This window comes from Giraffa tippelskirchi, chromosome 3 (assembly GCF_054371585.1).
Source record: "Giraffa tippelskirchi isolate mGirTip1 chromosome 3, T2T-mGirTip1v1.2.pri, whole genome shotgun sequence".
NCBI classification, from domain to species: Eukaryota; Metazoa; Chordata; class Mammalia; order Artiodactyla; family Giraffidae; genus Giraffa; species Giraffa tippelskirchi.
The window spans coordinates 50,267,714-50,282,504 of record NC_137277.1 but is presented as its reverse complement, the minus strand read 5'-3'; the positions used below and the strand labels follow the sequence as shown (position 1 = coordinate 50,282,504).

The 14,791-nt window shown below is 41.2% G+C and overlaps 1 protein-coding gene across 11 annotated transcripts in view; it reads left to right on the top strand.

Moving 5' to 3' along the window:
• USP32 (ubiquitin specific peptidase 32) overlaps positions 1 to 14,791 on the top strand; it is a 244,980-nt gene that overhangs the window by 35,775 nt on the left and 194,414 nt on the right. For 2 of the 11 annotated variants that reach the window (XM_081584975.1, XM_081584974.1), the window contains exon 1: positions 6,605 to 6,842. The exons of 3 other annotated variants lie outside the window; for them this stretch is intronic. In XM_081584975.1, coding sequence (XP_081441101.1) covers positions 6,785 to 6,842 — 58 coding nt within the window. In that variant the 5' untranslated portion in view covers positions 6,605 to 6,784. Of the gene's footprint in view, positions 1 to 517; positions 2,733 to 6,197; positions 6,472 to 6,604; positions 6,904 to 14,791 lie in introns of those variants that run through there. 6 more of the 11 variants (XM_081584984.1, XM_081584980.1, XM_081584977.1 and 3 more) reach the window with 6 other exon arrangements.

Sequence of the window (14,791 nt, the reverse complement as noted above, 5' to 3'; positions counted from 1 at the left end):
ATATTAATGTTAAAACGATGAGGGGAAATTGGCTTTCTCAGATAATCTTGATTAGAACATAATTTTTTTTTTAGTTTTTGTTTTCTAAATTAGAATGTAAATTGATCCAACTTTTTTTCATTTTAAGAATTTAAGTGAAATAATATACACACCACCTACCCTTCGGGGGCTTCCCTTGTGGCTCAGCTGGTAAAGAATCCACCTGCAATGTGGAAGACCTGGCTTTGATCCCTGGGTTGGGAAGATCCCCTGGAAAAGGGAAAAGCTACTGACTCTAGTATTCTGGCCTGGAGAATTCCGTGGACTGTATAGTCCACGGGGTTGCAAAGAGTCGGACACAACTGAGTGACTTTCACTTTCACCTACCCTTTAACATCATCACCACTTTAAGTGCATGTTTCTGAAGAATCAGATATATTCTCCTTCTCACAGAGCCATCACCACCATTCCAAGTTTTTGTCTTATAAGACCAAAATTCCACAACCATGAAAGTCTCACTCCACATTTCCTCCCACAGCCGCTGACACTGATGTCCACTTTGGTCCATGAATTGTCAACCCCAGGATCTCCACTGGAGTGGAATCCTACAGTGCCTGCTGATGGGTCATTTTGGAAGAGTTGAGTTTCAGTTTGAATCTCTTCCTGTTTGCATCTGAAGAATCTGCATTTAGGGAGAGAAGGTATGAAGAAGTAGGTGTACAAGGGACAGGGTGTCTTGGGGCACAGATGAGCTAGGACCTGACCAGCTGCCTCTTGGGCCCTCCTGTCCCATTTCTTGGCTTGCCTCATCTGCTTGATCTAACTTTTTAGGCAGGCAACCTGGCAACATCTATTAAAACTTAAAGAATAGCAAGGAGAGACAAGAAGGCCTTCTTCAATGAACAATGCATAAAAAATAGAGGAAAACAACAGAAGGGGAAAGATTAGAGCTCTCTTCAGGAAAAATGGAGCTATCAAGGGAACATTTCACCCAAAGATGGGCACAATAAAGGACATAAATGGTAGAGACCTAGTAGATGAAGAAGAAATCAAGAACAGATGGAAAGAATACATGGAGGAACTGTACCAAAAAGATCTTAATGAACTGGATAAGTACGATGGTGTGGTCAGTCACCCAGAGCCAGACATTCTGGAGTGGGAAGTCAAGTGGGCCTTAGGAACAAGGCCCACTGCTGTGAACAAAGTTTTTGGATGTAATGGAATTCCAGTAGAGCTATTCAAAACCCTAAAAGATGATGCTATCAAAGTGTTGCACTCATTATGTCAGCAAATCTGAAAGACCCAGCAGGGACCAAGGACTGGACAACATCAATCCTCATCCCAGTTCCCAAGAAGGGTAGTACTAAAGAATGTTCAAACCATTGGACAATTGCACTCATCTCCCACGCTACTAAGGTCAAGCTTAAAACCTTGCTGAATGCTAGGCTTCAGCATTATGTGAACCAAGAACTTCCAGATGTCCAAGCTGGGTTTAGAAAAAGCAGAGGAACCAGAAATCTAAATTCACTGGATCATAGAGAAAGCCAGGGAATTCCAGAAAACATCTACCTCTGTTTCATTGACTACGCTAAAGCCTTTGACTGTGTGGATCATAACAAACTGTGGAAACTCTTATAGCAAACTCTTACTAAAGAGATGGGAATACCAGACCATCTTACCTGTCTCCTGAGAAGCCTGTATGCAGGTCAAGAAGCAACATTTAGAACCCTGTACGGAACAATTAATTAGTTCAGGATTGGAAAGGAGTACAACAGGGCTGTCTGTTATCACCATGTTTATTTAACCTATACACTGAGTACATCATGAGAAATTCTTGGCTGGATGAGTTACAAGCTGGAATCAAGATAGGCAGGAGAAACACCAACAATCTCAGATATGTGGATGATATCACTCTAATGGCAGAAAGGGAAGAGGAACTAAAGAATCTCTTGATAAGGATGAAATAGGAAAGTGAGAAAGCCGGATTAAAACTAAATATTAGAAAAACTAAGATCATGGCATCTGGCCCCATTACTTTATGGCAAATAGAGGGGGAAAAGCTGGAAGCAGTGACCGATTTCCTCTTTGTGGACTTTAAAATCACTGCAGCTGGTGACTGTAGCCATGAAATCAGAAAATGATTGCTTCTTGGCAGGAAAACTATGACAAATCTAGACAGCGTGTTGACAGAGACATTACTCTGCCGACAAAGGTCCATATAGTCAAGGCTATGGTCTTCCCAGTGGTCACATATGGTTATGAGAGCTGGACCATAAAGAAGGCAGAGCACCAAAGAATTGATGCCTTCGAACTGTGGTGCTGGAGAAGACACCTGAGAGTCCCTTGGACAGCAAGGAGATCAAACCAGTCAATCTTAAGGGAAATCAACCCTGAACATTCATTGGAAGAACTGATGCTGAAGCTCCAGTATTTTGGTCACCTGATGCAAACAGCCAACTCGTTGGAAAAGTCCCTGATGCTGGGAAAGATTGAGGGCAGAAAGAGGAGAGGGCGTCAGAGGATGAGATGGCTGGATGGGATCACTGATGCAATGGAGATGAACTTGGGAAAACTTCAGAAGATGGTAAGGGACAGGGCAGCCTGGTGTGATGCAGTCCATGGGATCACAAAGAGTCTGCCATTACTGGGTGACTGAACAACAGCAACAATTAAAACTTAAAAGTTTCATACTCATACTCTGCCATTGCATTTCTGGGAATTCCATCTACAGATACACTGACACATGTAAAAAGGTATATATTTACTAGGGTGTTTATTGCAACAGTACTTGTAATATTGAAACACTTGAAACAATCTAATGTTCATCAATAGGTAATTGGTTAATTATACATTAAATACACAAAATTGGCATCTTTTAAAAAGATTAAGATAGAGCTGCATTCTGAGATTAAAAAAGCAGTCTGGAATATTCAATTGAGTGAAAAAAGAAAACTCAGATCAGTATGTAGACTATGAATAATATGTGTAAAAATAAAGGGAGTGTAGATACAAATATTATGTGCATGAAAAATATGGTAGGTGTAGCCACAGAAAACTGCAAAGATTACACACTTCTCCTGTGAAACAGGGAGTGTGACCTTTTGCTTTAGATATACTCTTATACTGATGGAAAATTTTTTTTTACAATGACTGACAGTACTTTCATTGAAAATAGCTTAGGGACTTCTCTGGCAGTCCAATAGTCAAGACTCGGTACTCCTAACACAGGGGTCGCAGGTTTGATCCCTGGTTGGTGGGGAAACTAAGACCCTCCAGTCCCAGAAGCATGTGGCCAGGAAAAAAATTTGTTTAAAGGTTAACTGCTTTAAATAGAAGTATAATACAAGTAGGGAATTCCCTGGCTGTCCAGTGGTTAAGATTTGGTGCTTTCACTGCTGTAACCCCAGGGAATTAAGATCTTGCAAGCCATGAGGAAGAGCTCCCCCCCCTCAACACACACACGCACAATCACAACCTCCTACTGTGTCACCACAGGTAACAAGTCCCTAGTTCTTTTAATTTTAAAATTTTATTTAATTTGTCCACACCAGGCCTTAGTTGCAGCATGTGGGATCAGGTTCCTTGACCAGGGATTCAACCCAGGGCCCTTGCATTGGACCACCAGGGAAGTCTAAGTCCCTAATTCTGGAAAATCAATTCTCTTATTGTGCAGTCATATTTCATATAGTGTGGGCCTCACTTTGTGGTAATCCAGTTAAATGTAAGTCAGGTGTTGCTCCACCCTTTCTTTATTATATTGACCTCCTTGTCTGTGACTTACACTTCTTTGGCAATTACTAGAATGACTCTGCCCTATTTCTGTGCCAATTTTCTGGGAGTATAATCTGAGGAACACTGTCATTTAGATTGCCCAACTGGAAGAATAAATTACATACCAATCTCCCATGCATCTTCCTTTGGTTAACTCTTTCACAGACATACAATCATAGGTAAAGCCATGGTTCCTCAAGTGCCACCTAATGCTTAAAGTCAGGGAGCTGGCCAATTCCTCAGTGGATTAAGTGAAAGATAACGAAATTGAACAAACTCATCAACAGAATTCTTTTCAACATGACAGGTAGACTTTAGATTTTCTACACCATCAAACTTAAGTGCTATATCAATTTTAAGTTATAATAGAGGTTATGTTTAACATTTGACTGCCTGAGACGGTGTAATACAAACCAAAGAAGGAAAAGAAAGTGAAGTTGCTCAGTCTGACTCTTTGTGACCCCATGGACTGTAGCCTACCAGGCTCCTCCGTCCATGGGATTTTCCAGGCAAGAATACTGGAGTGGGTTGCCATTTCCTTCTCCAGGAGATCTTCCCAACCCAGGGATTGAACCTGGGTCTCCCGCATTATAGGCAGACGCTTTACATCTGAGCCACCAGGGAAATCTAATACAAACCAAAAGGTAGGTTTTAATCCCAGCTTAACATTTAAAATTCCTATCAGACATAACTATCTGCTTCACTGCCTTCAATAATATGTTTAATTGACCTTAAACAACGGAGAAACAGTATTTCCTAGTTTTCTGTCTCAACTCATAATTTTGAGTACTACCTAATCCATGGTAAACCCCGTAATAAAGTGAAAATTTTTATGACCCTAGGGGAAGCTGGGCTTAAAACCAAGGAAGAAATCTTAAAAGCTCCTGTGTATTAGTACTGCTCTAAATCTTTCATTGTGTAGTTTATAGTCTATTCTTTCCTGAGTATTTTGTAATAATTTACTATTTCATGAGATAGATTAATTCCAGCCCAATCCCACCTTCCAAGTGGGGCAAGTACTACAAAGAGATAAAACAATTTGCTTCCAGTTCTACTGTAAATCAAGTGGATAGATAATCACCCAGGGCTGTCCTTTCTACAGCAAGGTCGCCTTTAGGTACTGATTATTTAGGACAGTAATAAAGCCAAGGTATGTTGTAATTAAACTCCTGAGGGTCTTTTCTCCCACAGCTGAGCCCTTTCTTAAGAGTCACTTCCCATTAATTATGATACTCTACTGCAGGGTGAAGATGACTGAGTTGTTTTGTCTGGAAACCTGCGTTTGAGCTGAACTAATCACCTGGAAATTAAAGGCTTTGAAGTACATTCCCAACCCCCTTATTCATGGCCTTTTAGTAGTGAAACTATCTGGGGCCTTAAAATTAACTACCTCACAGTGAACTGGAAAGGGCAGCACTGTGACTAATGCCAGGCTGCTGATCTGGTCTGCCAAGAAAGATGAGTAGAGAGTTATTACCTTCTCTCTCTAGCAGGGCATATTATAATCTGTTGATTTTATGAACTAAAATCCTTTTGCTGTTCCTGAATTATGTATCACCTTGAATCTAATCTAATCCAAATTATTATTTTTCAAACAAATGTTTCCATATCCAGACAGCCTGAATTAAAAAAGCAAGGAACTGAATTTATTCCATTGTAGGCATATACTATATTTACTTATTCATCTGCCAGTTGATGGGACACTTCTTCTACCTTTTGGTTATTTTGAATAATGTTCTATAAACACGGATATGTTAAATATCTGTTCCTGTCCGGGTTTTCAATTCTTTTGGGTATACAGTCACAACCGAAAGTGCTGGATCACATGGTAAACCTGGGAAACTCTGCTACTGTGCTGCAACATGGACAGATCTTGAGGACACTATGCTAAATGAAATCAACCAATCACAAAAAGGGAAATACTGTGTGATTCTGCTCTTCAGATATTTAAAAATGATTAGCACGGCAAATTTATATTTTAACACAAAAAATAATTAAGAAAAGCGCAAGGAACTCTCTTATCAGTCTTGCAACTCTCACATTTCTGGTAGGGAGCAACTCTTGCAGATAAACTAAGCTTTTGCACAACAGCTTCCAAAGGCTGTACCAGAGGCAGGCGCAGAGCAAGAGATGCGCCCAGGGGCAAATTGGCTCTGCGTAAGTGAAAGAAAATCCAGCATCAACGGGGCGGGGGATGGGATAAAGCGAAAAGGAAGATGTTCTAAATTTTGTCACAAGAGTCACTTTCCTTAAGAATCACTCGACTAGGCTGGAGAATTCTCTAGTGAAACCCTTGAGTCTCCTTTCCTTTCACAACTCTTTCCTAATCAAAAACGTCCTTAACGTCAGGAATGGCTATTCTGCCCATTCCTTTCTCTCACGAACCGCACCCCTCGGACCCCGGCTCCCTAAGATTCCATTTCTCTTTCAAGACGGCTCTGGGCCACAGCCAGACCAACCGTCAAGGGTGACGACCCCACCCAGCGAGTGCCAGAACTTGTGGGCGGGAGGACGGCCTCAAACGCCCCGGAAGTCACCTCCCCTCAGGCGGGCGGAGGCCCCTGGGCCTCGCGGCTTCGGATTGGCTGGAAGGTGGCGATGATGCGTTACGCGAAGGGTCTGGCCCCGCCCCTACGCCCCTGCGCGCTGCAAGCGTGAGGCGGGGCGGAGTGGGTGGCCCCTTGCGGCCATTACCCGGAACAATCCCCGGCCTCGGGTCAGGTGACCCTCGGCGGGGCAGGCGGGAGGGAGGGGGCGGGAAGAGGGCGTGAGGAGGGAAGGGAAGGGAGGGGAGGAGAGAGGAGAAGGGCGGAGTAAGAGGGAGGGGAAGGGGCGGGGTGGGAGCGGGTCACGTGATTCGGCATGGAGGCGGCGGCCGGGGGGAGCCGCCGGGGCAGAAGCCGCACTTGTTAGTGTTGGGGGAGGTGGGGACCGGGGGACGCCGACACCGTCAGCCAGGGACGCCGAGGAGAAGGCGGGAGGGGGGTGGGGGCGAGAGCGGGCTCCGACCCCCAGCCGAGGGGATGAAGGGAGCATGGGCGCCAAGGAGTCACGGATCGGATTCCTCAGCTACGAGGAGGCGCTGAGGAGAGGTGAGGGGGGGGAGGGGTCTCGGCGAGCTGCCGGGGAGGCCGGCGACGGGCCGCCCGGAGGGTGGGTGACCGGGGAAGGGGAGGGGAGCTTGAGGGCGTTGGGGCGCCTGAGGCGGAAGGGAAAGGAGGCCACGATGGGGATTTTTTCTGGGGAGCAGGGTCGGGTGGGAGCAGTGTTGGGGGATTGGGATCGTGTGGACGGGGGCGAAGCTTTCCCAGAGAGAGGGGTGTCAGGCGCTGGCAGGGCGCTGACCATGCTCTCTGGTGGCGTTGTTCTCCTGGATGTGTCCAGGGAAGTCCTCCTCCCCTTTTTCCTTGGGTGGCACCAGCCCTTTCCAGCCCCCCTTATCCTTTACTGCCATTTCCTTCTATCACTCGTTCATAAACCCTCCAGCGACATCCTAACCTCGTACCTAACAGCCCTGGCTGGAAGGCAGGGAGAAGGCGGCTGCAGTGCTCTCTGTTCGCTAGCAGAAGTCTCTTCCAGTTGTGTGCCGTCACTGCCGTTTCCAAGGGCTTTTTGCTAGTCTCTTGGGGGGCTGTCACCATCCACTGCCTGCCACCCCCTCACCCTTTGAGCGGCTGACTTTGATGAGAACGACCTGAAATTGAGTTGTGTTTGAGGTGAGATGAGACTGGACAGCTGGTGTTGGCGCAAGACCTTGTCTTCGGTTTCATCGCCTCAGACATTGATCAGAACCTTTCATTGCACTTGATCCCCAGTTCGCCTCCTCTCCCTCCCCATAAAATGGCATTCGGAAATCCAGCATTCTGATATTGTGTTATAGCTCCCTTTAGAGACCGGCCTTCTTGCTGCCAGTTCTAGCCTGCTGCTTATTGGCTGTGATGCACAGTATGTTGTTAACAGCCCCAACCCCCCCTACCACTTAATCTGATACCACTGTCCATGATCACTAAAGCACACGCTAACTGGAAGTGTCTATTGCTCAGTTTATGGCCGGAATGTGACTTAATTTTTCATGACTGGGATTTGAGAGAGAGAGAGAGAGAGAGTGTGTGTGTGTGTGTGTGTGTGTGTGCGCGTGTGCGTGCGCGCGCACGCTTGCTCTTGTGCTTGTATTTCTTGGTAAAAAGTAAAAAAAAACCCAAAAAACCATTAAGCAGCATAGGTGTTAGGCATTATTGTTAACAGGTTTCTAAGTCAAGAAACCAGCCATGCTCCAGGTGATGGTGTTAGTAGCTGAAGAAAAAAACGAGATTACAAGACAGGCATTCAATATGAGAATTTAGTAAGGAACTCTTGTTCGTATGTTGGAAGGAAAGGGTTAAGTTCAGTGGGCCATCACCTGAAATTACATACAGAATTTTGATATATTCTTGTGAAATGACTAGAATAACAAAAATACGCCTTTTAGGTCTTTTTTCACCCTGTGAAACAGTATACTGATTGTTCTTATGGGCAATCTCGCTTGAACTTTCTTCCTTGCTTCAATATGAGAAATATTCCAAATTCTTGATGTGTTTCCAGCTCTAGTAGGCTAGTCATTTCCGGGATGCTGTTGAGCCTGACAGGTCTGGCCTCAATTAAGCAATGGCTTACATGGCGTGAAAGAGGACTTCAAACTGATTTACAGCTTCAAGGTTTAGAGGTATTTAGTTTAAGTTTGAGGGTGATTTAGCTGACATTAAGGAATTCTGATATTACACTTTTATCTAACTCTAACCTCATATGAAATAAGATTCTACCTTTGTAAATATAAAAGAAATTAACAGTTGGTGTATTTTAAACTGATTTGACTGAAGGTCTTTGTTCAATTTGTTAGAAAGTGTCTGCTTGTTGAATTTTAAAACGTATCTTTAAAGAGGTAGCAAAATATTTGTTAAAATCTTATTTAACTTGTTTGAATGAATTTATGTTTTATCATTTTTGCTGCAGAGGAAAATTAAGACAAGAAAGAGAAGCAAGTTGATAAAACAGCATTACTAAATGTAAACCAGGAGCTTTTTTTAAAAACAACTTTTTATTTTGTATTGTGGTATAGCCAGTTAACAATGTTGTGATAGCTTCAGGTGAACAGGGAAAGGACTCAGCCATACATGTGCCTATATCCATTCTCCCCCAAACTCCCCTCCCATCTAGGGTGCCACATAACATTGAGAAGAGATGAGCTTTTTAAATAAATAAAAATAAAGTGGGTAGTTCTTTTGAATGTGATACTGTTTGTTAAATGTCAGACTTTGATATAGAGTTTTTTTAGTAAGTTTGTAGAGGAATTTATAAAGCTTTTGATAGAGCTAGAAAATAGCTTGAGAACTTTTTTGAGGCATGTGAATAATCTAAATAGGTACTAAAACTTACATCTGTTAGTCTTAGCTGCTTGCTTATATTGTATAAGGTGAATGGGGAGGGTGATAGGACAAATACACAATGTGTGTTATATGAATCATTGTACAAGTAAAAAGCTATCTTGACAAACTACTGAAATATCTACATGCTTGGCTTTACTTAAAAGTAGTGAGCCCTAAATAATGCCTAACTATAATTAGGTGGTGTTAAAAAAAATCAAGTACTTATTGCCACCTTCAAATATGGAGTTTTACGGGCTGTTTATCTTGCAGAATGGGGCCTTGGAAATGCAGTGTTATGTTAATGACAGATAACACCTACTGGACATGAGTGAAAGGGCGGTCTAGTGACTTGTTTACATTTCAGAAGCTCTAGAAATTAGAAGATTGCTTTTGGATACTATTTTAGCTACACTGTATATCAGCTTAATAAAAATTAATAGTTTTCTTAAAGTATACCTTAACCTTTTTTTTTCCAAAGGAGATGTATTAGTGGTAGCTTTTATTTTTGGCTTGTATCTCTATCTTTCTTAAATAGAACACAAGCTTTCCCTTGACGGCTTGACTCTAGTTAAATTGCATATATTATCTAAAGTATAATATACTTACTACACTTTATGGATAGTGAAAATTTTGACAGATAAATTCTACATCTCTTTACTTCAGTTATTTATTGCATCTTAGTTTGTGGCCGTGTATTCCTAAAAATGTATTCTAAATGCTTGGAGCATAGCATTAAAAAAAAAAAAAAATGAAAGGAGTTGCAGTTTAGAGCATTTCAGAACTCAGAATATCTTCTCCAGTTCTTTAATTCTTTTTTCATGCTCCTCCTTTCCTCGCCTCATTCTGGAAACAGAATTATAAGACTTTTTTTTTTAAAGTAAGAATTGGCTAAATTAAAATTGTCCTTAGCTTTTAAATTGTGGTAATACAATACAGTGGGTAAATTTCTTCCAGTCTTCTTTGAGTAGAATTTGACAGTTATATTAGACTAAGCAGCTAGGTGATGTCAGAAAATTTTGTTGTGGATTCACGTTTTGAAGTGTCTCTTTGCTCCTATGTTCAGCAAATTTTTACGGAGCATTGGCTATAATTTAGACATTGAAGGAACGGAAATGACTGAGACCCCCTCTCATAGCCTGGGTCAGTGCTCTCCATTGAAATATACAGTGTATACTTCAAAGTGTATGTGGGACTATCCATGGGAGGTGGGAATAAAATATTAGTAATTCTATTTTAAGGTTCTTTTTTGTATTTATTTGATAATGGGCATAATATCTTCTAAATGTTTTATGTATTAAATTTATAAATAACACACAATATATTAAGTGCTACAGTACTATAGGAGGGAGTGCTGTGGGAGTGCAAAGTGTGTGGGAGTATTTGGTGACCTGGAAGTGCCCTGCCACCATACTCATTTCATAGTATGTGCTCAATAATTGTTTGTTAAAGAGTTTAGCACTTAAAGGTCATTGTGTTTGCTAGTGGAATAATTAAGCATGTAATAGTTGAAGATCGCAGAATTTCTTATTTTGCTTACCCACCAATCCTAATGTGCTCTAAGACATGGACTCCTCAACCAAGATTTTATCCTTCATGTTTTATAGTACTAGTATTAAATTTTCATTAGTATTATACTAAGCCTGTTGTGATGTTAGCTGGTTTAGTATAACATATCATTGTGTAAATGGAAATTGAATTTCACAGTTGGTACTTTCTGGGATGCACTATTCTCTTTTATTAAGACACTAATTTGCCTTCATCGAAATTTGCTAAATTTACCAGTGAACTCTCTAGCATTAATGTGGAATGGTAGGTCTAGCCTTTTGAAAGTATGCCTCACCAACTGTTATTATATGTAAAGAAGAAAAACAGCAATTTTTTTAAAAAAATTATTTATTTGGCTGTACCAGGTCTTAGTTGCAGTGTGTGTGCTCTAGATCAGTATGTGGGCTCTAGATCCCTGACCAGGGACTGAACCTACCCGCCTCCATTGGCGGGGGGCTTCCCTGGTGGCTAAAGAATCCACCTGCACGGTGGGAGACCTGGGTTCGATCCCTGGGTTGGGAAGATCCCCTGGAAGAGGGTGTGGCAACCTACTCCCATATTCTTGCCTGGAGAATCCCCATGGACAGAGGAGCCTGGCGGACTACAGTCCATGGGGTCACACCCCTGCATTGGGAGCATGGAGTCTTAGCCACTGGATTATTTTGCTTATATGTAGTCACCTAATTAGTTACAAAGATACGGTTCTTCATAGAAATCTCCACTTTGACACTCCATATGGAGTGTCAGTGACGAAGAGGAGATAAATACACCAGTGAACCCTGGATTTGGGGGGGGATGAGCAGAATGAGGTGACATCACTTGACCGTTAACGGCCTCCCCATTTACCAAACTGGACAGCTGTTGTTTGTTTTTTCTTGTTCATTGTTTGCCTTTGTGCTTGGTTAGTGAGACTTCACAGTGACAGCATTCAGGGTTGCCTTCCAGAAAGATGTGTAAGTTCCTTAGAGTTGGGAATATTGTGACCAGCTTATAGCCAGGTGTTTTCTCAGGAGACAGGGAAGGTTTTTGGCCCTTGATTTTATGATAGGTCACTGGAAGAGTTAGGAAGGTAATTATTTTTGTTGCTGTGGCTGTAGAAAATCTGTTTTTGGAAGACTGGAGTTTAATACTGAGAGTTTAAACTCCTTTGTTAGCCAGCTGCTGAGGTGGAGAGATTTTTATTTATGAATTAAAAGTTGGTGGTTTGATGGTGGTACTGAGAAGGCTAAGATGGGACTGACAGTTCTTTTTTTTAAATTATATCTTACATTAAAAAAATTTTTTTATTGGAGTATAGTTGATTTAATGTTAGTTTCCAGTGAACAGCCAAGTGATTCAGTATTCATGTATACATATATCTGTTCTTTTTCAGATTCCTATCCCATTTAGGTTATTACAGGAAATTGAGTAGAGTTCTCTGTGCTACATAGTAGATCTTTGTTGATGACGGTTCTTTCCATATCGTTTCCAGAAAGCATAGCTTCTCTTTGCAGGGCTTGTTTATGCTTCTGTTTTTACCTTTTGGGCTTCATGATATTTGTCTTTAAATTGGGCCACCCACTCAGCCTCTTTCCTTTCTTCTGCTAAGAAAGAGCTCTTGGAGGTCGGAGGTAGATAGTTGATTACTGACCCCAAAACCTGACAAAACCAGCTTTATGATATTTACTGTTATAGTCAGAGGCCTTCTGTTAGAAGGCCCATCCATTGAAAGATGAAGGCCTTCCCTTGTCACTCATTTTTGTTAGGAATTTAATATTAATATAAGGCTCTCTTTATTTTAGAGAAATCCCATGTTTATCACTATCTTGTGAACAAGGTTCAGGAAAATTGATGGTGGTTGGAGTCCTTGATACTGGCCTGCTTTAGGAGCAAAACTGTGAGGTGTTACAGAGGAAGTTCTCCTTCTGTTTCATTTCTGTACAGTTAGATTGTGTTAACATCTTACGCCTTGCAGAAAAAAGCTTTTAAGGTCTGCTGTGGTGTCTTGCCTTTTCCTAATAACTTGTAAAAGGGTCTAGAGAGATTGCATTGTGAGAAGGACTCTTCTATCAAGCTAGGCCTCTCCTAGTCGTCCATGTGACAGTAAATGGCACCACTATTCCAACACAATTCCTAAAGCCAAAAATGAATAGACATCCTCACTTCTCTCTTTCACCATCTGACCTATCCTCTTATGCCCAATTTAAGTTTGTTGCCTAGTTTGTTATCTAGTCCAGTCTGTTAACTCTGCGCATCTTCACTGCCACTGCTCAGCTGCCATCGTCTCTTGCTAGTTTCACATAGTTTCCTAGTTTTACATAGCAGCCAGTGTAATCATAAAATTCAGATGGGATCCTGTCATCCTTTTCCTGTCAACCTCTTTTCCTCTCAGCCTGGAAAGACTATTTACAAATTTCCCCATGTCTGAAAAAAATTGCTAAAGGTTTTGAATCGTAGTTAAAAACATGGCATCTTTAAAACTATTATGTAATTTTGTATGTTTAGTTCAGGTATTTAATCTAATAATGTACATTCCTGAGTAGTCATTAAGAGACTAGAATGGCAGTCAGGATTGTGTTTATGAACGCTTAAGAATGTCTTTTAGTAATATATAGTATTTAGTAATTTTGTTCATGAAGTGATTTTTTTGGAAAGAGATTTATTTGTTTCCAATTTATTTTTATACATTGATATTCATATACTTTTCATCCATAGTGACAAATATCATTCTGTTGCTGGATGTGAGGTTAGAGTTGGAAACTTACAGGCTTCAGGTGTTGTACAAAGTTACTTTGGAAGCCGAGAATAAAATTCACATCAACATATAGAGCATTCTCATCGGTTGTAAATAATCCAAATGATTTTAAACTAAATTTTACGAATAGCTTTAAAAAAAAGTCTTAAGATTATTTTCCTTACACTTCATGGCTAATGCCTTTCTTTCTCTTAGTCTTTTAGTTTTAATCTTTATCACAATAATATACACACATAATTTAAAATCAAGTGATTTTACAGGGCTTGTTATAGAAACAATAGTACTGTTATTCTCTCTCCCAGTTTTCATCTAGCCAGTTTTCCTCTAGACATCAGCCAATACTTTGAACACTTTAAATTTATTAATTTGGTCCTTATGTCTTGAAATAATATGACGAGCACTTGAATTTTTTTTTTTTTGACACTGCTACCAGTCCCCAACACACACATATGTGCTCCTGTCCTCCCATTTTCTCTTCTTAGTATGTGTATATTTTAATTTTGTTTAGAGATAGTTGTTAACTGTTTATATATTAGGCCTTTGTAAGTTCTCTTCTCAGCTAAGCTATTTAATATACTATTAATGGGATTACTTTCCCTTTCCTGTACACTTTATTTCCTCTTAAATATTTCCTTATTAATTGCTTTTATTTGTGTAGGTTTCTATTTACTATAATTCAACCCCCAGAGTTGCCACCAAATGTTAAATCTATTCCATATGTTAATATACCTCAGATGTTCACTCAGTTCACCATATTAGAAAAAAAGCATTTCCTGGAGCCTTCTGGCCTGCTCCAATCTGTACCTTTTGCCCTTGTGCTTAAAGCCTAGCTGCTGTCCTGGAGACTTCCTTTGCTGTCCTGTGTTGGATCCTGGTGTCTGTATACCTCCTTTCCTCTTTCTTGGTTTATTCTTCCATTTTGGTGAGGCCACACCACACGGAATGTGGGTCTTGTTTCCCCAGCCAGGGATTGAACCCATGCCCTCCAGCAGTCAGGCTTGGAGTCTTAACCACTGGACTGCCAGGGAAGGCCCTAAGCTGGTGCTTTCCTTAAAATTATTTCTATTTCTCTAGTCTTTAGTATCCAAGAGGCCTTTTATGTTTTAATCAGCTAATTATCTTGAAGTTCCTATTGAATAATCCTAACACTTAATCTCCAGTCATGTGGGTCTTAATTTAAGGCTCAGGGAAGGTTCATTGCAGTGGTCAGTTACAGAGAGACTGGGGTGGAAGGAAGACATTGCCCTAGAATGCAGCTTTCATGATCATACATGGTTCAGTGGTAAAGAATCCACCTGCTAATACGGGAGACACAAGAGATGTGAGTTCAATCCCTGGGTCAGGAAGATTCCCCTGGAGA